The sequence below is a fragment of the Pipistrellus hanaki genome, assembly GCF_964339955.1.
Source record: "Pipistrellus hanaki genome assembly, chromosome: 12".
Taxonomy (NCBI): domain Eukaryota; kingdom Metazoa; phylum Chordata; class Mammalia; order Chiroptera; family Vespertilionidae; genus Pipistrellus; species Pipistrellus hanaki.
This window is the reverse complement of record NC_140514.1, coordinates 50,537,720-50,562,937: the sequence shown is the minus strand read 5'-3', so window position 1 is coordinate 50,562,937 and position 25,218 is coordinate 50,537,720. Positions and strand designations below refer to the sequence as shown.

At 52.9% G+C, this 25,218-nt stretch overlaps 2 protein-coding genes across 3 annotated transcripts in view; both read left to right on the top strand.

Annotated features, from left to right (window-relative positions):
• The window catches only part of LOC311631356 (uncharacterized protein), a 388,370-nt gene that overhangs the window by 303,326 nt on the left and 59,826 nt on the right, over nt 1-25,218 (top strand). The gene's annotated exons all lie outside the window — the stretch shown is intronic.
• Nucleotides 1-25,218, top strand: part of PAX8 (paired box 8) — a gene marked incomplete at its 5' end in the record, with an annotated part of 49,695 nt that overhangs the window by 22,297 nt on the left and 2,180 nt on the right. Inside the window, 9 exons of one of the 2 annotated variants that reach the window (XM_084900776.1) lie at nt 4,377-4,542; nt 6,050-6,247; nt 7,724-7,812; nt 8,048-8,173; nt 8,442-8,617; nt 12,734-12,854; nt 13,323-13,450; nt 19,721-19,822; nt 24,764-24,850. In XM_084900776.1, the coding sequence (XP_084756902.1) occupies nt 4,377-4,542; nt 6,050-6,247; nt 7,724-7,812; nt 8,048-8,173; nt 8,442-8,617; nt 12,734-12,854; nt 13,323-13,450; nt 19,721-19,822; nt 24,764-24,850 (1,193 nt within the window). Of the gene's footprint in view, nt 1-4,376; nt 4,543-6,049; nt 6,248-7,723; nt 7,813-8,047; nt 8,174-8,441; nt 8,618-12,733; nt 12,855-13,240; nt 13,451-19,720; nt 19,823-24,763; nt 24,851-25,218 lie in introns of both variants that reach the window. The other variant, XM_084900775.1, reaches the window with a different exon arrangement.

Here is a 25,218-nt window from a genome sequence, read left to right as displayed (position 1 = left end):
CCCACTTCTGTGATGGTAGTCCTGCCAAGCCTCAAACTCTTGCCATAAAACTCTTTGAGGGCCAAAAGCAAAAATCCCAAGGTAGCTAAACGGAAATTGCCACAGAACAAGATATTGAACCACTGGTGTTTCAGGACTAGGCAGAGGTGGGAGAAACCACGGGTACAAGAGGCAAGTACCTGAGTTTGGGACTCAGGGATCCAGGGTGGAGAATCGACTCGACAGCCATTCCAGCACCCCTTGCATCTACGAAGCATTTGTCTGTCACATATATGTTACTGGAGTATTAGCTAAACTTTTGTGAAAGGGGTATGTATGTAAGAGGAGACACATAAAGCAGTGTGAACAGGCGCGGTGCCGTCATTGTTGTGACAGAGATGTGTGCAAAGAACTGTGAGGCCCAGGAAACCATCCCCACATCTTCAGAGTTTGGGTGTTGGTGACGTATGCGAATTTGGGGCAATGAGCCTTCCTGGTCCTTCTACCATCCCTAGACCTCAGCACCTGTAAAGGGTGAGGAAATTATCAAAGGGAGTCCCCAGGTGTACTTCTTAATCTCCAAATTGGTGGTTATAGAATAGTCACAGAGATGTAAACTACAGCATAAAGAATATAGTCAGTAATATTGTAATAATTATGTATGGGGCCAAGTGGGTTCTTAAAATATCAGGGGCCACTATGTAGGGTACTAATACAGAATAATACTTAATGTAAACGGTCATTGAAAAAAAAATTTTTTAAAAAGATAGAATCATGGAACAGACTATGGAATCTCAGAGAGAAGGAGGGGTTGGGTGCGTAAGTGGGTGGGAAGAGATTAACCAAAGAACTTGCATGCATATATGCATAACCCATAGACACAGACAATAGTGGGGTGATGGCCTAAGTGGGTAGAGGAGACTAAAAAAGGTCAATGGGGGAAAAGGGGACATCTGTAATACTTTCAACAATAAAGATAAAAAAAGAAAGAGAAATAAAAAAAGAAGAAAGTCCTAAGACCAGACCAGATGGTCACTTTTCCGAAGTCTACGTTTTTGAACAGCAGGCTTCCCCTAGGGCTTTGCAGACTTGCAAATGCTTTTGCTTGTAGGATAAATCCTCTCTGACCCAGGAAAGTTAGCACCCAGAACCTGCTGTGTCCAGCCAGGCATCTTGTCTTCCTCCTTCACACCCGCCATTCTGCACCCACAACCCTCCAGACCATGCAAAGGGCCTTTGTTTAGGAAGCTCTAAGCCTTTTCCTGGTCCACACCTTCCCCCTGGTCCAATCAGGGGTTCCCACTTGTTTCTGGCTTGCAGTCTCAAAGTCCTCCCATCCACAGCCACATGGAAGGTGGTCAGCACAGTGGGTGTGGGCCCTCAGTGCAGGAAGACTGCACCCACCTCTGGGCATTTGGTGTGACTCACCCAAAGGAGTCCACTCCCCCGCACCGGACACAGGAAGGACAAACATCCTTCCACTACAGGGACTCAGTTCCAAACCTCAGACCAGAGGGGCCATCTCCCTCTGCAGCCAGCAGGCCTCTCCTGGCCTCCTTCCCGCCATCCCACTGTTGCCACAAGTCTTTCATGTCTTGAGAGCACCATGACCTTGTGCGTGAACTTTTTCCTATGAAAACTTCTTCACCTGGAGACCTCCAGCTCATCCCTCCCTACAACTTCCTTCCGACCACTTATGGGCCCCCAGCATCGGGGCTTACCTCTCTCAAAACACTTCTTCCTGAACAATTGCACCCCCCAAAAATTTTTTTGGGTCTTCAAGGGCCTGGTTTCTCATCTTGTTCAAGGTGGCACCCCCAGGGCAATGTACCTGCGGGCTCTCCGTATGTAGGTGTTGAGAAAAAAAAAAAAAGAAAGAAAACTAATATACAAACAATAGGAAATACAATTCTAGAGTAAGGTGGGGAGGGGTAGAAGGTGCACAAGTAGTTAATTAATCTCTTACATTTTCTTTACCAGCCATTGCTCAATGGTTCTCAACATGTAGCCCCAGGCCAGCAAGCACCCCCACCGGGAAACTTCTTAGAAACTTGGGTTCTTGGTTCCATCCCTGACCTGCTGATGCAGAAATTCAGGACCCTGGGCTCAGAAGCTTGTGTTTTGGGGTTTTTTTTTTTTGTTTTGTTTTGTTTTGTTTATTTTGTTTTGTTTTGTTTTGTTTTTTGGGGTTTTTATTTCTTTTCTCTCTTTTATTTTTTTTCATTTTTTAGAAGCCTGTGTTTTAACAAACCCCCACAGTGATTCTGATGCACCTCAAGTTTGAGAACCACTGACCCAGTGTCAGGGCCACACCTGGGACAGAACATGTAAATATTAAAAATCAGAAAAACATGACACTTAAAATCAGATTTTCAACTAGCCAAACACTTCTCCACTCTTACCACCCTCCTCCCCTCCATCTTCTTACAGTAGCTCTTACAGGTCAGCAGCAGACACAGTTAAGAGGTGCTATTTAACTCCATTTGATGGATGAAAACACTAAGGTTGAAGCAAAACCCAACTTCCTCAAATGATAAAAATTAAAGCAGGCAAAGTCAGTGTAGGAATCTGACCCAACACTCTGTGTAGCAACACACAGTCACTCAGAAGCCAGTACAATAGAATAAAGCACCAGGGAATTCCCATTCGGAGGTTGAACTTATCTTCCCCTTCGCAGCCATACTGGCTGATGGAGTATGAATCTTCAGGAGGGTCCTGGGGGCCTCCAGTCTCCAAGGTCAGCCCTTCAGGATGACTGAGGACAATTACCCACACAGCTTCGATGGGGAAACAGGGTAGATTTTTTTTTTTTTTTTTTCAGTCAAAGTACCCAATTCGTGCCACCCAAAAATGGTGTTTGGTGTTTTAAATCTTCTGCCTGTCAGGGATGAACAACCCCACCCGTAGGAAGCCTGGCTGCCAGATACAGAGGTCTGGTGCCAACACCTAAGCCTGGGGCGGGAAGCGGGAGGGGGTAGGGGGGACTTGGAGCCCAAGTTCTGGGAAATGGGGACAAAGCTGGACCCCCAGGGCTTGCCTGGGTTTGTGTGGCTGTCTGGCGCCCCCTGGTGTTCAATGTCTGGACCTCAAAGAGCCAAAAGGCAGCCAGGAGGGAATGAGGGTCCAATGGCTGCAGTCATTCTGCTGGGAAAGGCTCTGGCCCAGGAGGAGCCAATGGAATGGGCCCAGGATTGGGCACAAGCCACTCCTGGCCTTCTGGTGGCCCTGATGCCCTCCAGGCTTCTTCCCAGTCCTGGTGGAAAAGCACTCGAGGGACAGGCTGCCGAGAACCGAAAGGTGGGAAATTGTGCCCAAGCTCACCAGGACGATGGGTCACTGTGTCCCCTCCTGCGGGTGTTTGGCCAGCGGGCTTTTCTTCCTGACTTACTGCCCTGGCCCGAGGCTTTTGGTCTTCTTCTTCTTCTTCTTCTTCTTCGTGTTTTTTTTTTTTTTAAGAGAAATTGACGGTCGTGCTGAAGACGGCTTGGGCCCCGAGGTGACACAGCAGTTCTGAATGTGCTAAGTCGGTGGGCAGGAATGGGCACGATGTGCCCCAGCCATAAATAGTCCTTCATGGGCTCATGCAGAAGCCTGGCTCTGCTCTTCCTCCTCCCTGCCTGGTCCCCCGACATCCCCTAGTGCCCCCCACCCCCCCAGGCTCCACCGAAACAGCTGGTCAGCACACCCTGCCCCGTGAGAAAAGATGCCTCATGCCCATGCTGTGGCCCCTCAGCACAGGACTCAGGGCCAATGCCCAGCTCCTGAGTCAGTTCTGGGCCGCGAAAGGAAAAGCAGGGCCCACACAGGAAGCTGCGTGGACCTTACCCTGGGTCGTGTCTTGACTCCCTCTCATAGAAGCTGAGTCACAAACATCCTGTGAATCAAGCCACTAGAACTCCCCAGCCCCCGTGTCCTCATCAGAGTAAGGGAGCTCTCAGCCTGAAATTAGCCCGCCCAGCTCCAGGCAGCAGATCAGTCCAAGGATGAACCCCTTCTCGCCTCTCAGCTTTGCCTGGAGTCCCACGGCCCAGAATGGCTTTCTCCTTTCTCTCTTTGCACTCCATGCACAGCTTAGACTTCTCTGGGAGCCCTTCTTGACGCCCTGAGCCTGAGGTTGGTCCCCCCATACCTTCTGCATGTCCCAGCAGTGGTCATGAGGTATGTTGAGGGGCCATGGGCAGTCTCAGCCCCACTTTAATAAGCCTCGTGAGGCAAGAGCAGAGGCCACATCTGCCTCATTCCCCCTGGCATCCCAGGTCCTGGTACAGTGCCTGCCATGTCATAGGCACGCAGTCCATGTGTGTTTGAATAGGGGGGGTGGGGGAGGTAGGCTCGGAGTGAACCGGGGTGTTGCTTGGCCCTGACAACTGTGTTGGGACTATTTATTGTCTTCCTAGGCCACGGAGGGCTGAACCAGCTGGGAGGGGCCTTCGTGAACGGCAGACCCCTGCCCGAAGTGGTGCGTCAGCGCATAGTGGACCTGGCCCATCAGGGCGTGAGGCCCTGTGACATCTCCCGCCAGCTTCGTGTCAGCCATGGCTGTGTCAGCAAGATTCTTGGCAGGTAAGCACGAAATTCACCACCCTCCACCCTCCGGCAGGGTGGCCTCTGCACCCTACAGGCTCGCAGCCACCTCCTTCCCAGGGACCAGGGCTGCATGCTCCCTTTTTTTCCTGGCTGTGTGTCTCATTTTCCAAAGGCTTCTCACTCCTGCAGCAGGAGACTCTTCCCCAAAGGGCCTTGCCCGCTGAGACCCAGAGAGATGGAGCCACGAGGGAAGGGGCACACCCTCAGAGATGGCTTCCAAGGTCAAACCCCTGGGCCTCAACCCTCTCTGGCAGCCATGCCTGGATGCTGTGAGCTTTTGAGATGACCAGATGACCTGCCTGGGGAACCTTTAATTTAAAAAGTATTCAAGGCCTAGGCCCAGCCCATGCCTGTTAGGGCAGAATTTTATGGGTAGGGCCCAGGTTTGGAATTATTCTGGGCCTCACATGATTCTAAAGCCAGAGTTGAAATCACCACCCAGAGGTTCAGGTGGAGCCAGGACAGCAAAGCTCTGATCCAGGCTGACTCTGCCTGGAGGGCCACTCCTGCCCGAGTGCCTGAGGCAGAGGGTGGGAGCTTCCAGTCCCCGGGGAGCCGCCTCCCTTCCCTCACCCCACACAAGTAGACTCGGGAGGAGCTCTGGTTTAGAGGCAAAGGACCTGTCACCAAACGGCGGGAAGCTCTGGCCTCCCAGCTAATGTTGTCAGGAAAGAGTGCAGCCCCTTCAGGGTCAGGAGAGGGGACCTCAGGATGGGCCAACCACCACAGAGAGGAGGTGGTGCCTAGATGGTGGCAACAGAGTTTAAAGGGCAGATGCTATTTCATGGCAGAGGAAACCAAAGAGTTTCCAGAACAAGGACGTAGGTCATTGACCTGCTAAAAAGCAGCTGGTGGGGGGTGAAGGGAAAGGAGGAAAGGGGTGCAGGCTCAATGTAAGGAGGGGACATGGCCAGACATCCAGGCAAGGCTGGGATTCTAGAGATTGTGAGAACGGCTTCTACCTGACCCATGAAAACTGGTAGAAAAGAGTTCCCAAAGGGGGGTGGGGGAGGGGTGGGATGGGAACAAAGATGAACCAGCAGATGGGACAGAGCTGCCCTCCTGGGGAGGGCCAAACCAGGGTGGACGGGGAGAAGAGTGAGTCATGCTGCAGCCAGCAGAGATGGATGAGGACGTGCCACTGTGAGCTGTGACTCACAGGGAACATACTGAGCCAGCATTCCTGTTCTTAGAAAGGAATCTGTAGGCCCCAGGGTGGCCCAGAAGGCACTCATACCAGCCAAAGGGAAAGGCAAAGGAAGAGCCAGGGGTCCGGGGGTGGGGTCCTCAGCAGAGTGGCCAGCATAAACCTGCCCATGCAGGGAAACAGCACTGGGGGGCAGCATTTGAGGCCATCCTTGGGGGCACGTGTGACGCTGGGCCTCTCCCCAGAAGCCTCAGAAAGAACAAGGGTCTCTGGTTAAGTCCATGCCCAGAGACTCACCTGCTTACTGGGTAATCTTTGGGTTGTCTATTGGAGTAGGTACTACGAGACTGGCAGCATCCGGCCTGGGGTGATAGGTGGCTCCAAGCCCAAGGTGGCTACCCCCAAGGTGGTGGAGAAGATCGGGGACTACAAGAGACAGAACCCCACCATGTTCGCCTGGGAGATCCGAGACCGGCTCCTGGCTGAGGGCGTCTGTGACAACGACACTGTGCCCAGTGTCAGCTCCATCAACAGGTGAGATGCCGACGGCAGCCTGGGGTCTCAGAAGTCATGGCTCATGGACCAGAGCGGGGAGTGGGCCAGGAGCCAGACAGGAAGCCCCGGGCACAGGCTGGCATCTCACCTCCTCACCTCTTCAGGGCCACAGGCATCCCACTCCCTTCCTGGCTGTATGTAATTCCTGCAGTTTCCTTCCTAACACACCACCTCATGTTTCATTGAATAAAACAATCTTCTTCTTGAATTGACCCTTTCTTAAGCCATAAGAACACTAACTTGGCCCTCATTCAGATAGTCACTCATTTGTTTAGCCATTCAGTTAGTTATTCACTCACTACCTTAATCAATCATTGGCTCACTCACTCATTGATTCATTCATACACACATAACTCATGGTTATGTGCTAGGCCCTGGAGGCACAAAATCCTCGTTCTGGTAGAGCTTATAGTCTAGTGTAGGGGTGTCGAACTCAATCAGAGAAGGGGCCAAAATCTAAAATCCAGCCTAAATCGCGGGCCGAATGGTTTACTGAACAGTCATAAACTGACAATGTCATAAACTGACAGCGGAGTGCAGTGATGACAGCGCGGTGCGGGCCACATTGCAAGGCCTGGCGGGCTGGATTTGGCCCACGGGCCTTGTGTTTGACACATGTGGTCTAGTGGAAAGATACTCACTATTCAAGTACCCACAGGAACAATTGTACAAGTGCAGCTCTAACATGGGGGTCCGTGAGCTATCGCGGGGTGACTTGGTTTAGGATGGTTATGAGAAGATGCCCCTGAGTAAGAAGCAGTGAATACTAGTCCACTAACTAAGAAACGGAGCGAGCAGAGCTCTGTGACAGCACATACAAAGGCCCCGTGACTAGCAGGACCTCATACAAGAAGCTGAAAGAAAGCCAGTAGGTAGGAGGGGAGCAGGAAGCAGGCTGAGGGGGAGCTGTCGGCAAAGGCTGCCCTTTAGAGGGTAGGGGCCAGGCTCCGTGTTCTTGCCTCTGACCCTTGAGCAACGAGGAGCCCTTGGCAGTGCTAAGCAGCAGGCGGACTTGCTTTTCAGAAAGTCCAGCCTGCCTGCAATAGGGAGAAGAGACTAGAAAGGTCAAGAGCAGATGGGTGGCCAGGGAATGGGTGGAGGGGCGCATGGGCACAGTGCACACTGAGACATTGGCTGTGAGATGCAGAGAGGGATCAAGTCAGGGGCAGTTCCCAGGTCAGACCACAGACCTAAGGATGGCGTGATAGCAGAGGGAGTGGGGAGGCAGGGCTATACCCACCAGTACTTAGTGAGTGACTGAGCACCACCCATGAAATGGGGACACTGGGAAGGGCCCAGGGTGAGGAGTACAGTCATGGGTTTGATGTGGACAGGTTTCGTGTGAGATGTTTTTTAAGTCACCAAGTGGGATTTCAGAAATGCAACTGGATCTGGGGCAGCCACTGGTCATGTTTCCTCCTCTTCTCTCTAACAGTCTTTCTTCCCTTCTTACAGAATCATCCGGACCAAAGTGCAGCAACCATTCAACCTCCCCATGGACAGCTGCGTGGCCACCAAGTCCCTGAGCCCAGGACACACGCTGAGTGAGTGTGGAGGGGCCGCAGGCACACTCCTCTGCACACACATGCCCATCTGCATACACACGGCTCACCTGCTCCATGTGGCCCCAGCCCTTCCAGGAGACAAAGCCTGTGGGCTCCCAGGAACCAACCAGGAGATATTTAGGAAGCACAGCATGAGGCCTGACTCTGTGGTGGGGCAGGGGCTCTCAGGGGTGTCCTTCCCCCATCCTGACCCTGTCCCTCTCATGCCCTGTAGTCCCCAGCTCGGCCGTGACTCCCCCAGAGTCACCCCAGTCTGACTCTCTGGGCTCCACTTACTCCATCAATGGGCTGCTGGGGATCGCCCAGCCCGGCAGCGAGAGCAAGAGGAAGATGGATGACAGTGAGTATGGGGGGTAGGGAGGGCAGGTCGGGGTGCAGGAGGGCTCAGGCTCTGATGGGCCAGAAGCCCCCTTGGGCCCAGGAATGTGTTGTCTTGGCAATTACTTCCCTGTAGCCTGTGGCCTGTCTCTGAGCAGCCACAGCCCTAAGGCCTGGAGGCCGGGGACCTGGGTCCTTCCCCGCTCGGCAGCTCAGTCTGCTCCTCCACTCTGGCCTTGAGAAGGGGAGATGGGTCCCCTGAGAGCTTTCTTCCTGCCCGGGGACTCCAGGTGACCAAGACAGCTGCCGGCTGAGCATCGACTCCCAGAGCAGCAGCAGCGGGCCCCGCAAGCACCTCCGCACGGACGCCTTCAGCCAGCACCACCTCGAGCCCCTTGAGTGCCCCTTCGAGCGGCAGCACTACCCTGAGGCCTACGCCTCCCCCGGCCATACCAAAGGCGAGCAGGTGAGATGGGGATGTGGAAGGGCCTGGGTGGGCTGGGGTCCAGCAGGTGCGTCTCTGCAGACCCATGATCTGCCTGCAGTCCTGCCACCAGAGCAGCCAGAAGTTGCTTTGATTGTGTGGGGCAGGAGCTTCACGCAGCTTCAAGCCCCAAACCTTTACTGATTCACCAGTGCTAGCTCTTTCTCCGCTTCATTTCAGCCCTCTTGCCTTCTTCCCTTATCCACACTGAGCTCAGCCCTCTCCCAGGGAGCCACGGCCAGGCCGTGCCACCCCCCTGCCCGCAGTGCCCCCCAGACCGCAGGGTCTGGTCCCACAGCTCTAGAGCTGCAGCCTGAAGCCTTCCCACTATGGCCTCAAGCAGCACTTCCAGTCCCACCTCCGGCCACTCATGCCTGCACACCCCATGACCCTACATTACTCACGCCCCCAAGCGTGCACTCTCGTTCACACCTCTCTGCTCTGGCACACCCTGTGCCTCCCTGCGAATGCCTTTCCTCCCACGTCTCTGCCTGGAAAAATACCACCCGCCATTAGGACTCAGCTCAAGCATCACTTTACCCATGAGTCCTCTCCTCTCCACGGTGTATGTCCTCTCTCCCTCCTGGGCTTCTGCACCTCACCGGCCACTCCTCGTAACTTCTCAAGCAGGGTCAGAGTTGTCCAGTGGACAGAGGTGTAAGGCACAGTGGGCAGCATCTTGGAGCACCTTATAAAATCTCCACACCGAACATGTGCCCTTGTTATAATAGATGCTCAGTAAAGGATGGTTGAGTGAATGAATAGAGAAGTGCAGCCAATGGCATCTCTTTCCCTATGCCCAGGAAGGGGACTGTTTTAGGGGCAGTTTCTGTGAAGGGGCAGTCACAGCCCAGTCTTCCGGGGCCAGCAACATTCCACACTCTGCCTCAGCTTCCAGGTGCTGCCTCTGACCACTTCTGTCTGTCAACAGTCCATGTTCCCCACCACCCAGGTAGTTAGCCAGCTGAGGGGTTTTGGGGTGATGTCTGCCCCCACTCTTTGCTCACGCTATCATTGTCTAGGAGTGAAGCAAAGGCTTATACCTTTAAGATCTGAGCAGGACAATGGTGAGGATGCCACCCATGAGCTGAACCATTGCCAGTGGCCGTCTAGGCATCTGGGCCCGTGCCAGCACCTGCAGCTGGGCAGGCAATCTGCGTCAGCGATTTTATCAGCCTGGGCCATGGTAGCCACGAGGGGTGCAGAGAAAGCTGGCTGTCAGCATACCTGGGGACAGGCTGGGTGCTCATCGAGTCAGCACACGGCTCTGGAGGGAGTGGGGTGCAGCAGTGGGAGCCTGCCCTGCTCACAGGAGCCTGCACAGCCCAGCGTGCACGCATCAGCCATCCCGGCAGAAGGAAAGAGCCCTGTCACTGAGATGCAGAACCTCACTTACCCCCCCACCCTAAGCCCCATTCCTAAGCCCCAAAGGAACCCTGCTCAGTCATAAGGTGTCCAAGTCTCTGCACCAGGCTGGCATCTGCATAGGGACTCGTGGGCTGAGAGAGTCAGAGCCAGAGGGCCCTTGGGACCACAGAGCCCAGTGTCTTCATTTGGGTGGAGACGAGCCAGGGCCAGGGATGGAGGCCCTGGGGATCAAGCAGCTGTGGAGCCTAGGACTGAGGCCCTGGTGCCATTCAGATTGGCCCAAATAAGAACCTACTTAGAGGCCCTGCTTCTAGGTAGGCTCTTATTTGAAGACGGACAAGCGAGTTGGAAAGCCATGGAGCTGCTCCATCACCTTGTCCTCCATACGAGGAGGCTGAAGCCCACCCAGCATGTTCACCAGTGACTCCTCCCTCCCCAGCCAGTTGGCAGCTGGTTCTCATCCACCCAGTTCTTCTGGGGCAGGGCGAGCCCAGGCTGGTGAGGGGCCTTTCCTGGTGACTGACGGTGCTGCCAGAGGAATAGCCCTGCTGTTCGTCCTCACACCTGGCCTCAGGGTGGGCAAACACGCTGCCTTTCTGTAAAAGCAAATGGGGGAGTGTGTTGGACAGAAGAATTGTGCTTCGGTGCCAGGCCTGATTAGGAGTCTCAGCGACCCTGTTCCTCTGTCTTCCAAGTGCACTGATAATGGATCAACAGAAGGGAGTGGTGGGATGACAGGGACTGAGAACTTGGTAGCTCCTACTCTCCGATGACTGAAATGACACTGCCTGTGGCAAGTCTGCACAGAGCACGTGCTGTCCCCACTTCTGCTAAGTGCTCCATCTGTGTCTGTAACACCTCGATCCTGACACCAGCCTCCATCCTGCTGCGCCCCCGCACAGGTGATACAAATCAAGGCTCCAAAAGGCCGGGACATCATAGCTGCCCTACTGGCGGTGCAGAAGCAGGGAAGCAGGGCTCGCCGCGTTCTAAAGCATTGTGCTGTTCTGCACCCCAGTCCAAGTTCAGTCCGCGTGAGAAAGCCAGTCATTGCTGGGATGTGGAAGCCATCCTGGGCGACAGCACCCGAGTAGCTGGCTAGATATGTTTGGGTTTCGTTTTTTTGTTTGTTTCTTGGGGGCAGAGTGAGGGGGGGTGTTCCACTAAATTTCCTGGATTTTAGAGCTGCTACAGATTTCAATAGGTATTTTGGTATGGAACCAACACATTCACAGGCATTTTAAACTTCCCTCACCTGCTCTAGAAATTCGGTATTTTGTTCAGTTTTGCTAAGCCGTGCCAAGCATCCCCACCCTCAGAGGCCTGGGCCCCCCTCAGAGGCGGGGACCAGAGCACCCCTGAGTCAGTGATTGCTCTGCACGGTGACGGTGCACTCTCGGCCTCCAGAGGGAATTGTGGGCTGGGAGACTCAGTCAACACGCACCCTGAAAGTGCTGCAGCCTCTGGGAGCGCCAGCTCCATGGAAGTCACTGGAAGTGACTGCCTCAGTGGACCAGTATGTAACCAGAAAGTAATCCTTGAGTTCTGTTTTTTTAAGATTATCTTTTTTATTTTTTAAATAAAGATTTTTAAATGGATTTTTTTTTTAACAGAGAGAGAAAGTGAGAGAGAGAAAAGGAGAGGGTGAGAGAGAAACATAGATGTGAGAGACGAACATGGATCAGCTGCCTCCCACACACTCCCTATTTGGGGTCAAGCCTGCAACCTGGGTGTGTGCCCAGACCTGGAATCGAACCAGCAACCCTTTGGTGCATGGGGCAGCACCCAACCAGCAGCCACGCCAGCTGGAGCTTGAGCTCAGCTTTCATAGCGTGCTTGAGATGTGTGTGGAGGACAGGGTGCACTGTGTGTGCTGCCTCGGCCTCTGGTGGGAGGGGTCACAGTGGGGGAGGCATGTGCAGCTTTGAAGTGAACAACTTCTTTCTGGAGAGAGTGCCTTAGGAGAGGGAGAGTCTAATCGGAGCTCTTAATAAAGAAACCCAGGTACTGATAAAGAGTTCTTTAAACAAAATGAACCCCACTATCATCTTCAGGCTGAACCCAAACATTTCTATTTGCCTGGATACGGAGAGGAGAAAGGAGACATGCCTGTTCTGGTGGGGACTACGGCTGCCCAGTGACTGCAGGAGACAGCACCTGGGTTGGGGCCATGTCTCCAGTGTGGTCCCCAAGGGCCTCCGGCAAGCTCTCCACATAGAAAGCAGGCCCAGTGTTGCTTGCCCATGTCACAGGGCTGCCAGGGGAATGGATCCAGATGTGGCAATGCTGTTAACCAGTTCAGGGCAGCGGCTGGGGGCATGGCATGGCAGCCCGGCCCCTTGAGTTTAATCCTGGCTTGGGCCCCTGTGGGAGAGTGACCTTTCGTGCACGTGTTTTCTCTCTGGAAGGAATAAATGGTCCTACACGATACAGTGGGTTGAAGCTCCACCCCGCATTTTGTCCTTGGTGGGTTCACATCCTGTGAGCCGGCAAGGAGAGGGACCCGCCAGCCTGTGGGAGGTCCTGGGAAGGAGACGCTTCATCCTGTGCCTGCTCACAGGCCACGAGCCACTGCCAGGGGGAGCCGGGAGCCTGGGAGTAAGAGAAGAGCAGGACTGTGCTTCAGGAATAAGAAGCCGTTAAACACGCTCCATGGAGTCAAGGAGCAGTGACAGCTGCAGGAAAGGCTTGCCCCAGGGGCCTCTATGCAGACTCTTCTTTGTTCCCCAGAGCCTCTACCCGCTGCCCCTGCTCAACAGCGCCCTGGACGACGGGAAGGCCACCCTGACCCCTTCCAACACACCCTTGGGGCGCAACCTCTCGACTCACCAGACCTACCCCGTGGTGACAGGTAGGATGCCCAGAATCTCTGAGCCATGTGGCCCTGGCTGCCAGGTTGGGCTGGAGGGCAGGCAAAAGCAGGGCAAGGCTGGTGTGAGGAGGAAGGTGTTAGGGCCCTAGATGTGGAGAGGAGAGGGGCTCTGCTGGCTGGGCCTCCTGGTGGGTCAGGAGGGTCCTATCCTCTCTGCTCAGCCCCTCCTCTGCCTGCTGTGCACTGTGGAGAGGCGGGCACTCCAGCCCACTGCACCCTGGCAGGGGCACAGCAGAGCAGAGCTGCTCCTGCCTCTCAGCCCCAGGAGTACCAGTCCAGCCGCCCCAAGCCCGCACCCCCATTTCATGGCTTGTTGTGCATGCTCCCACCATCATCTCACCCTCTCTCCTTGTCTCCCTCCCCAGCAGATCCTCACTCACCCTTCGCCATAAAGCAGGAAAGCCCCGAGGTGTCCAGTTCTAGCTCCACCCCTTCCTCTTTATCTAGCTCGGCCTTTTTGGACCTGCAGCAAGTCGGCTCTGGGGTCCCCGCGGGAGCCTCGGTCCCGCCCTTCAATGCCTTTCCCCACGCTGCCTCAGTGTACGGGCAGCTCGCGGGCCAGGCCCTCCTCTCAGGTACGACAGGGAGGGCCGGGCCTGCAGCCTTCCTGGGGGCGGGCGGGGTCCCAGGGCCAGTCCCCTGGTTCCAAGGGGTCCAGTCCCCTCACTGGTCCTCAGTCCTGTCCACCATCAACCTCTTTCTGAATTCCTCTGGCAACTGCTGGAGGTACCAGTATGTGGGTCTCCATGCAGCAGTCAGGCCATGGAAGGGGGACACTCTGCGGGTGCCTGAAATGGGTGCCTCAAGGCCCCGTGGAAGAGCAGGGATCCTCAGGCCAGGAACCAGGTGCTCTGCTGAACACTTGGTCTGGGGAAAAAAAGAGAAAAAAAGGAAAAAATTGATAAAACTTTGAAGGAAAAGTCATTGGATTTTGGCGCCAAATTTGTAAAGACAAAGAACCGGTCACAGTTTGGTATCCGCAGTGGAGTTCCTGTCGTGCGTGCCTCATAATGTCGCTTACCATCAGAGGACTCACACCTGAGTCTCCTCTCCTGGAAGCCAGAGTACCGGGGACCTGGGCGGCTGGAGCGGTCCTGACACTGAGGGAGGGAGGCCTAGAGGAGGGCAGGTGGGGGCCCTGAATAGGAGGGTGGTGCTGGCAGGTGAGGGCTTGCCCCGTGTGCCCCTGCTCAGACCCCCGCAGGGCGGGATCTCCCTGGCGGAAGGGAGAGTGAGGCAGTTGGCTTTGGCAGAAGAAGCCTGTGGTGGAGTGCAGATGGCAGATCCCGTAACAGTGCTCAGACACCGAAGGGCGACCGCAGCCAAGGGCTGTCCTTGGCTAGGTGTGGGTCCAGGCGTTGAACCAGAGCGCATGGGGGAACAGACGGGGGCAGCCCTTCCAACCAGCAGTTTCCAAACATGCTGGGGACCTTGAAACTCTCTCTCTCGAAATGAAAGCTTCTTCAGAAGTCAGGTCCCAGCCAGATCCCTGTGGAATGGCCCTGTTTGCAGCCCCGCTCTGCCCCGAGCGCCCTTGGACTTGGGAACCTCTGCTCTGGAGGAGAAGAGCAGCCTCCACCCTCCCTTCTAAGGATTCTCCCCTCTGCGTGGGGCACGGGGAGTTTCCCCCCAGCACCTCTGAGGTGGGAGGTCATCTCAGAGGAGGTGGGCACAGAGGTGAAGGGTTAATAAAGGAAGCCAATGCGTGGGAAGCAAGGGAGAAAATGTTGACTCAGACTTCAGAATTTCAAAAGAGGGTGAAGTCAGCGGAGATGGGTCATTTGTTTTGACCAAAGTGATGAAAGGAGAAAAGTTGTGAGCTGGGTGGAATGATGTCAGCGGGAGAAAATGGGGTGGGAGGGAGGAGAGAGGGGGAGCAGAAGAGGCTCCCTTTCCAGCCTGCCCGTCTCATGTGAACGGCAGGCCAGGGCTAGAAGCCAGTGAGGCAGGTGAGGGATGAGGGTGTGGACGAGGCCTGTGAGGATGAGGAGCAGAACCAGCAAGCCAGGGAAGGACAGATGTCTCAGAAAACAGTGAGTGTTGGTACAGAGTATAGCTGGACAGCCCATGGAAGCAAACTCTGTGCTCCATAGCACCACACTTTCTCCCTTCCCCATCATCCTATTGGGGCTTCAAGCAGACCTGTCAACACACAGTCAGATCAGGGACCTTCCAACTTCTTTCAGCTCTTAGTTTAGTGGCATGCCCGCTCCCAGACCAGCTGTGGGACATGCACCCGGGGTGGAGCAGCTAGTGGCAGAGACCTGGGTCCATCCAGGCAGCCAGTGCACAGCTCCAATGTGTCCTTCAGGCTGGTGGCCCCGGGCCAGGGCCAGGTGATGCTGGGGTGCAGGGTGTGATCCCCGGGAAGGCTGATGGGTGACTGAAGGGTCCAGCCCACCCACCCGGGAGCTTGGAGAAGAGCTGGCAGTACCCAACCTCAAAGGACTGGGTCCAGGCAGGCTGTCAAGAGTAGGGGAGCTTAGAGCCCTGAGCCAGCCTGTGGCCTGGGCACAAGGCCGTTGATGGCTGGTGTCCACGCCAGACCCAGGGTGTTTGAGCTCCTGAGAGAATGTCCACATGTGGCTCCTGGTCCAGATTGGACCTAAACGTCTACCATGTGACTGAACCATGGTGAACAGACACAGAGAGAGGAAGGATAGGAGGTCAGCCGAAGGTTCTTGAGGGTGGGGAGACTAGAAACTTATTCAAGGGAAGAAGAGGTGGATTTGAAAGGAAGAAAAGGAGGCAGGACCAAGGGGCCAGGAGGGAGGCTCAGCTCCCACCCACATGGGCCCTCCCCCTCTGAGGCTTCCTGAGGACCCCCTGCTGCATCCTGCAGCCTTTGCCTGCTTCACAGTCTCCCCAGGTCACTCCCTACCCAGTCCAGAGGCTCTCGATGTCCTTCTGGCTCTCAGCTTCTCCCTAGCCCAGCCAAGATCGAAGCACCACCAGGGTTTGGGGCACATAGGATTGGCCCTTACTCCCCCAGTGCCCTCAGGTGCCCCAGCTGGGGTCCCGGCACACTAGCCAGGACCGGTGTGGAGGTGCCTGGTCCTGGCTGCTCCAGGGCTCGCTCACTCCAGCTCCGCTGGTCAGAAGGCTCTGAGTTTGGTTTTATCATCAAAGAGTCCATTACCCGCCTCCATCCTTTTGTACAAAATCATATTTAGTCCTGCCAGAGAGATTTCTGGATTGCCATAAATTCTCCTTGCTATCAGAACAAGATAAGGAACTAAAAGGGTCACAGAGAGGGCAGACATCAAAGGGGCAAATAAAATGGTCTGAAACTGCCTCTGCCCTCTGAATTCCTCCACACCATGGTTCTGATCCTGATCCTATCCATATTTACAATATTCACCAATATATCTGGGGTGCTGGTGTTTTCTTATAGAACCCCACTTCACAGCAAGTCAATGTGAGCCCATGCCTAAGCCAACTTCTTAAAAATAAGACCAAGTTGGAAGGATGTGTGAGTTCAGAGGAGATAAAATTACAAAACAAAGAAAAACTTATAATGAAGAGCCTTAAAAGTCAATAGTGGATGAAAGTGTGTGGTGAGATTATGATGGAGGGCCCCGCCTCAGGGCTTCCCCAGTTTCATCTCTAAGAAGGTTGCAAGGTTCTTGGCTTTGGGGGAAGAATCCATGAGTTTAAGGAATTAAACCAAAGAGTTTTGTGGGACTGCTAGAAAAGTTTATGGGACCACGGTCTGGGAAAGAGTCTCTCCAAAGAGAGTCTTACTGGTCTGTCCAGGAGGCCAAGGGCATCGGAGGAGGCCATAGGGGTCTGCTCCAGCATTTGGTGCAGAAATCTCTGCCCCGCTGGGAGGAAATTAGGTGACTAAGGAGCAACAAAGATTAAAATCTTGAAATGTATGAATTCAGTTTCCAAGAGCAATTAGGGGGCTAGTTTCATGGGATGGAATGCAGGGAGCAATTATGAGTGAATTAAGTTGTGGCTTAAGAGGAATATGTGCCCTGGTGCTCTGCTCACTGAGCTGCTCAAGAAGCAGCAGGGTCGGGAGATAGAAGGGATAGGACAAGGGACGGAGGAAGGAGCATCCCTGGAGAGTAGCTAGGCCAGCCCTGCAAATAGGAGGCCTGAGAACCAAGACTGAGACTCCTCAGAATCCTTCTCAACACAGTGCACCAAGAAGCCCCAGGCAGTCAATCAAAAAGTAAGTTGAATCCACTTCACCATGTCTCATCCAACACAGCTCCTCATTGGACATACGGGAAGATACAGTTCAGAGAAATTAAATAATGTGCTCCTCAGCCACAACCTGGCCTAGACCTAGGCCCCATCCCTCCCCCCTTGAGAGAATGAAGTAAGGGAAATAGGAAGAAAGAAGGTATCAGGTCTAAACCAGCCACCACTCATCCATCACTCTCTCACTCAGACCACCTGCCCACTCTGTACTCTTCCTACCCTTACAGACGGCACATCTCTCCTTCTCTCTCCTGGGTCCCTGGCCAGGCACTTGGTCCCAGCGCTGAGGCCTGAGTCTCTGAAGAAAGATAAGACTATACCTCCATATAGCTTCTGCATCCTTCTCTTGCTAACTGTAAATATGTTAAAATTTCTTTTTTCTCACCAACCTTTCCAACCCTCATTTATTCAGACCCTGAGTCAAGTGCACTGGCCCCATCTGTGGAATCCCAGTGGGTTCCATTCTGTTTGGCCCAGCACCAATCACAACAGGATATTGTACTAAAGGTCAAACAAATTATGGACAGTGCTTATTTTTATCAACACATTCACTATTCACCGATAACTCATTTCAAATGGGATTTATTCTATTCAGGTTCCTTTTACATGTAACAATTTGTAGAATGTGTTCATTTGCACTAACCAGTATTTACCTATTGCACGAAACCCTGGTTCTGGATTACACGGATAACATTATAGCAATAGTGATAAGATGATGATAGTGATGAGATCCATAAAGCTTCTCTTCTTTCCCTCCCATTTTGCATGTGAAGGAACTGAGGCTTGGGGCACATGGGCGGCTAGTCTAAGGGCACTTGGAATTTGAGCCACTGAAGCAGGATAAGAAGCGAGGTCCTCGGACTCCTGACATCCAGTAGGCCTGGTACTGTTTGTTTACCCCTTAGGTTTGGCTCCCGGTGCCCATCCTAGTCTATGTCCCATCTTGGCCTTGCTAATTGAGCATTCTTGTTTTCTGCTGTACCCTCAAGTAGTTAGAAAGCTGCCTATCCCATCAGTCTCATCCATAAGTATTTGTTGAATGAAAAACTTGTCTTCAGGGACTCTCCAGAAAGAGAGGAGAGGAGGAGATAGTCACTGTGGTTTTGACAATTTGTAGAGTTCCGTGGATGTACCTTCCTTCCATCAGTACCAGGCACCCCCTGAAGGGTTGAGGTATGAAGGTCCTATAGGGACCAACGGGAGGGAAGTTGGATGGGCAGTGTCGTAGAGGATATGACTTAGCATTTTAGTTGACAGGGCCTCATAGGGGCCATATAAGTTGTAGGAGAAAAATCCACCTCTGTGTGAAGAGGCAGAGGCATTGGGTAAAATGGTCACAGTCTAACATAGTGGCTTCCAGCCAGAGGCAATCTTGCAACCAGGGAACATATGGCAATGTTTGGAGACATTTCTGGTTGTCACACTGGGAGGGAACTGCTACTGGCATCCAGTGGGATGTTCCCAAATATCCTATAAGGCAGAGCATGGCCCCACACAAAGACTAACCAATCCTAGATGTCAGCAGTGCTGAGGCTGAAGAACCCCGAAGCATTAGGAAGAGCCTCGATGACCAAGTAATTCATCTTGCTGGGCATTTTGAAAGTGAGTTAGGCATTACTAATAAGTATGCTGGGATAGTAGTCCTAACTAGGCAAGCCAGCATGTATCGTCACCTTGTCAGGAATCCCTGATGGGGTCTGATTTCGGCATGCAGGTCATAAAAAGGGGTGATAGTTGGAGGGACATGTGGCTGTAGGCCCAGGTGCAGATGGAAAGAAGCTCAGAGGTCAGGCGGGGTCCCCCAAAAGGGGAGGTTTGACTTCCTGTTATATAGGACAGGGGGAGCCAGGGAAATCAAGGCTGAGCTGTCTCGGTGTCACCAGGGCAGAGGCACTACTCACAAATATAGACTAACAAAGAGATGGGTGTCTGTTTTGCTGAAAATGTCTTTTCAGGAATGGGAGTTACAGATGTGGGGTTGGTGGTCATGTGTAAATGTTTAATATATCTCAGCCCACGTCCCCTTTGTGGGTTGGGGATAGCCAGAAGATCTCCTGTCCCTTGTTACTCTGATAGGCTTTGTCCATCTGTCAGGCAGGAAGAGGAAGAGGACCTCCCTCTGGCCCAGTGGAAAAAGATTGCAGTAATTGATTAGTAATGTCTGCATGGCTCCAAAAATAGATAGTAATGGGTCAGCAGGCCACACTTATGCCACCTTAGGTAGGGCCTTGTTCTTGGTTGTGCTCAGAACTGGGGCTGACAGGGTGTGAGCTCTAAGTCCAGTGACCTCTAATGTACTCATTTAGGCCAGCTGTGCTGGATGCAGTAGGGGAAACCAGGGCCCAGAAGACATAGCCCCAGCCTCCCTCCAATACATGACAGTGAGGAATTAGATTCACTGAAACAAAATCCCTGGAGAGCAGGGAATGATGCAGGACAGCCACAGCGGTGCACCCTTCCTGATGGGGCCTGGGGTCTGCAGAGGACAGAGGAGGGAGGAAGTGGGTTGGAGAATGGCCTGACAGCAAGAGGGCGTGGCAGGAGGGAAGCCTCACTGATCCTCCAGGAAGCAAGATGGTAAGTACAGTTGCCTCCTGTGGCCCAACTGAGGACTCCTTCCTGTGTTTTTCCAGGGCGAGAGATGGTGGGGCCCACGCTGCCTGGATACCCACCCCACATCCCCACCAGTGGACAGGGCAGCTATGCCTCCTCTGCCATTGCAGGCATGGTTGCAGGTAAGGGGGCACACACAGGAGGGGGAGTATTGCCTAGAGGAAGTGTTGGCCAAAGATGGAGCAAGAGGAAGGGAGTGTCCCATGCATAGACTCCCCAAAGGGCACTGGAGGAGGGACCGAACGGTGCATCTCTTAAAAGTCTGGAGGAGAGACTTCCGTGCAGTCCTGGCTTCTTACCGATCCCCAACTCTGCCTCCTTCTTCCCAGATGCTCCTACATCACCCATGGTGATGAAAAGGGAGGTGCTGAGGTAGACTGGTATTGCAGTGGAGCTCTACCACTTGGTCCTTCCATTCAGGGAGCCCAGGTGAGGCTGCAAACCACGGCATCTAAACATAAACCTAGCCTTCAAGTAACCCCTGGTCTCCCAGTGATTTAACTGGTGAACCGCAGTTTACCATTCTGTAACATCTGAATATGAGTGGTGTAGGTGATGACGATGATGATGATGAGGGTGATGATATGATTGAAATATAGCCATCTTCATACACCACACCCACTCAACCCTGTATGGGTGGGACCCGAGTTCTAGATATTCGGAAGGTATTGCAGAGTATGAGATGAGCTGGGAGCACTTCTCCATCACCATTTGAACGGTCTGGAATCCTGCCTGCCAGTCATTTGGTTTCTTTGTCTACAAGCACGGCCGTCACCCAACGGTGACCCAGGGTGTCAAGGCTGGGACATGTGAGGAGGACAAGGAGAGTCTCTTTTGGCAGGTGTCTCTCTTAAGGGCCATAGGAGAGAATAGAACGTGTCCACTGCCCAGAGGCCTGAGGACCTAGAGCTTCTGGAAGGGCTGAGTCAGGGTCTCTGTGATCCCATGCCACCACTGGACCAGATGCCCTAGCCTGACGCCAGAGACAGTGCCTTCACCAGGCCTGCTTTCCTGCCCCCTGGCAAAGTTGTCTTTGCCAGCACCCACTCCGGTGCCTTGTGTGAGGCAGGGGCTGGGCTCTCCTGGGCAGAGGGAACAGAAGGAGAGTGAGGGAGGGGAGCAGGCTCTATGCTCCCTGGGAACCTGCTGAGCTGGCACTTGTTGCTGCCTGGTTACCGTGGCGATGTGCTTAATGCAGCGTTGAAAATACAGAATACTCACTCCTCTCTCCCTCCTGGTCCCAGACTCCCTCCCTCCCTTCCTTCCTCTTCTGGAGCGTGAAATGAGATTGGTCAAGATAAAAAAGGAAAAGATTCGGTTATTTTTTTAAGAGTGTGGATAATGGGGCCTCTCAATCAAAATCCCAGGCTCCAGTCAGCTCCCCCAACCCCCATCCAACCTCTCCACCTTCTCCAGCCGCCTGCTTAGAGGAAGAAACATAAAGCCCAGGCTTTTCTCTTAATTATGAATCATCCAGGGGGCATGGCCAGGGCAAGGGGCTCCTGGGGCCCAGAGTCTGACCTGGGAGGTAGTTGGAAAGCTTAGGCCTCTCATCAAAGGCTCCAGTTGTCTCCAGAAAGACCTCATCTCGTGTGGGTGTTGTGGACAAAAAAAAAATAAAAAAATAGCACAACCACAGCATCCACTGCAAGTGAACTGGAAGGGAGGGGCCTTGCCTTGTGCAGTGGACAGTGGATTGGCTTCCAATAAGTTACATGCAAATCTGATTTTCAGAAAATGCAGTGCTATTTGATTGTTTCACCTGGTTCCTAGGAACTCTGTGGTGAATTCTTTTGTAGGAAAATTATTTGTTCATCTCTTACCAGAGGCTAAATCTCGCAGGGACAATGAGGATCCCTTCCATTAAAATTAATAAACCTTCATTAAGTACCTACTATGTGCTTTGTAAACAGCAATGTTTCAAGCAAGGCATGTTAATGACAGTCTTCAATCAGTTGTGGAAGAAAGGAAGAGGTCACTTATTCTGAACTTCTGTGTGCCTGGCCATTCATATATATCTTTATTTCTCATTTATCCTTACCATAAGCCTGGGAAGCTGGTGTTGTCTTAGTTTTATAAAGATAAGAAACAAGCTTAGAAAAGCAAAGTGTTGTGCTCAGGGTTATAACCATACTATGTGACTGAGTTGTTCAAAAACGTATTTTGATTTCAAAAGTAGGGCTCTGTCAGCCACATCACACTGCCTCCCACCATCCTAGAAATCATGACACCATGTCAGAGAGCAACATCGAAACAGGACAGGACTCAGCCTTTTCTTATTTTGCCTCCTAATTGTTGTTGTTGACCCTGCCCCATTAACACAGTTAATGATGCTCACACCAGTTCTGGAGCTGAATCAACAGCTTTAGAAATAGTTTGATCCATCCATCCATCCATCCATTCATCCACCCATCTTTCCTTCCATTCCCCTTTACACACATTTTCCCATATATCCACAAATCTTCTCATTCATTCTTCTATCTTCCTATCCATTTTCCTTCCATTCATCCATCTATTATTTCATTCTTCTATCCATCTACTCTTTCATCTTTCCACCTATTTATCCATCCATCCATCCATCCATCCATCCATCTATCCATTCATCCATGCTTTCATCCCTCCATCCTTCCATTCTTCCAGTCATTCTTGCATACATTCATCCTTTCATCTTTCCATCTTTCCATTATCTATTATTCTTCCATCATCTATCATTTCAACCATATATCCATCCACTGCTTTTTCACTGAACAAATACTAGTTGAGGATCTATGGCATATGATGCTAGGGATATAGCAGTGAATAAGACCAGTCTCTTTATTTATGGAGTTTACAACCTAATAGTGAAGGAAAAAAGCATGGAAAACAAGCCAACAAATGAATAGACAGTAAGTGCTGTAAAGGGAACAAAATGGGATGGTGTGATACAAAGCCACAAGGAAAAAAATATGCTACTTTAGAAGGGGAGATCAGGAAAGCCTCTCTGAGATGTTCAAAGTGCAAAGACCCAAGGCAGGAACTGTGGTCGCACATAGTTAGAGGGTGTGAGTGAGCGGGAAAGGACTCTACCATGAGATGTTGGCAGTGGCTTGGGTCAAATTTTAAAAGTACTCTGGCTGCTGGGAAACTGGTGTGGGCATTCAAAAAAGGCAGCAAAGAGACCAGGGGCAATTGTAGTTCATGCAGCAGCCTTGGGTTGGGGAGACAGCAGTGAAGGAGGAGAATAGAGATACTCAAAATATATGCTGTGGCAGAGCCAGCAACACTTGCAAGTGAATTGGTTGGAGAGGTTCAGTGTCTCTAGGCTTGGGGCTTGGGAAACTTAATGGATGGTGGTGGCACGTATGCATGGTGGAGACTAGGAGAGGAAGAGGTAGAGCATGTGGCAGGTGGAAATCAAGAGTTCTGTTAGGCCAGATTAGGATTGAGACTCCACCTACATACCAGTTTAGTAAGTCAGTAGGTGCAACATATGTTTGAAGTCAGCAAGCCATCCTGACGAGGGCATACATTTCAGCCATTGCTCAGAGCTGTGATTTAATGACAAGGCTAAGACAAGATCATGGAAAAGAGAAGGTGGATGGAAATTCACAGAAGGTTCACACGTCATGCCCTAGAGCTCTTTAGAGTTCTCACAGAGAAGGAACCAGAAGGAGACTGTGGTGGAGAGGCCAGTGGGTCAGGACACACACCCCTAGAGAGGGGTTGGTGGATGAGAGTAAAGGAGTGATAGACAGAAGTGACCACTGGGATGATCGGGTAGAGGCAGTGAGGATATGAGAGGTCAGCCTGATTGGAGGGGGATGCAGCGGTGAAGGCAAAGACCAGGGAGCAGGGGAGGGGCTGGGAGCTGGAGAGGGATGTGGAGTAGGAAGAAGATTTTTAAAGAAAAGATAACAGAGCATGTTTGCTGGCTGAAGGAGGTGATGAATTAGAAAGGGAGAACTGATGAAGCAGAAAGGAGAAGGGATCCATTGTAGGGATCAAGTCCTTGCGATGATGAGTGGGGTGGGTTGCAGAGCAAAGAGGACGGCTGGCTTTTCGTGGGTGCAGGGACATTGACAGTCCTGGCAGAGGGAGGACACTGCACTACCTTCCATGGCCTGTCCCTACTGAGCAGGGACTGAAGTAGGTGGTGCCCTGCAGACATGAGTTCAGTGAGTACATGCATGTGCGAGTGTGAATGCCTGAGTAAGTGACAAGAAGAGAGGGCAAGCACATTGCATTTTCCACTTCTCTTCCTTGTTCCTCCGCGCCAGCAGTGTTGGCACTGGGGGAAGCTGGGGGGAGAGGGGGCGCGCAGAGGCATGGGGCCCTTGTTGTGTAGCCAGGGTTGAATCGGCTTCCTCACTGGGTGCAGTGAAGCCAGGGGTATTTCAGCTACAGCAGCAGTAAACAGAGAGTTCACATTGTGGGGTGCAAGAAAGAGCTGGAGTAGTGCCTGGGTCTGGTTCTGGTGCTGGCCTTCACTACACATGTGGCCGAGGGCTAATGTCTTTCCCTCTCTGCATAGCAGTTTTTTCATTGGGGAAATGATGGTTGAATTAGATACTTTCTTAGGTTTTTTTTTTTTTTTTTAATTTGAATATTCCATCCCTCCCTTTCTCCTTCCCTTACTCCCTTTCTTTCTCCCTCTTTTCCTCCCTCCCTCCCTCTCCCCATTGACCTGCCTGGAAAAGCCCCTCACAGGAAAGCAGTAAGTAGAGGTGGCTGGAAGCTGGGCCCAGGAGTCACAGCTCCCAAACTCCACCCGCAGCTCCCAAACCCTCTGGCTGTGTGAGCATATGCAAATCCCTAGGTCTTGGTTCTTCACCTGGAAAATGGACAAAATAAGAACAACTGCCTATGCAGTTCCTGTGAGGGAGAGCTTGTCAGTGTCTGGGGAAAGGACACGGCTCCAAATGGCACTGAGTGAGGGCCCCCAAGGGAGGGGCCTATTGAGCTGCCACTGTCCTGCCCTGGCTCCCCATCCCAGGGCTCACCCAGTGCCAGCCCTGCACACCCTTCTCCCCTACCCCAGCCCCATGTGGGTGCTCCACCCACCTCTCACTGTGTGTCTCCAACAGGAAGTGAATACTCTGGCAATGCCTACGGCCACACCCCCTACTCCTCCTACAGCGAGGCCTGGCGCTTCCCCAACTCCAGCTTACTGAGTAAGTCCCCGGGGGCTGCCCAGACCCTCTGCGTGCAGGGCAGGTGGGGTACAAGGCTGGGCCAAAGTCGTCTCAAACCTGGGAGGCCCCGGTTAGACCAGGGCCTGGGGAGACAGGTGTTACTCATAACTCGCATGAAAGCAGTGTGCCAGGCTGTGGCCAGGTCGTTGGAGGAAGAAGAGGGGTGGAGAGAGACTTCCCTGCCCATCTCTCTCCTGCTGCCCAAGGCCATGTCTCTGAGATCTTTCTTTTGAGGAGGATCCAGGGCTCAGGGAGGGCCAGGATAGATTAAGAAACCACAGAGTGGATGCCCCACCTTCACGGGCTCCAGTCCAACAGCACTAACCCTGGTGGGCTGCCACGCAGAA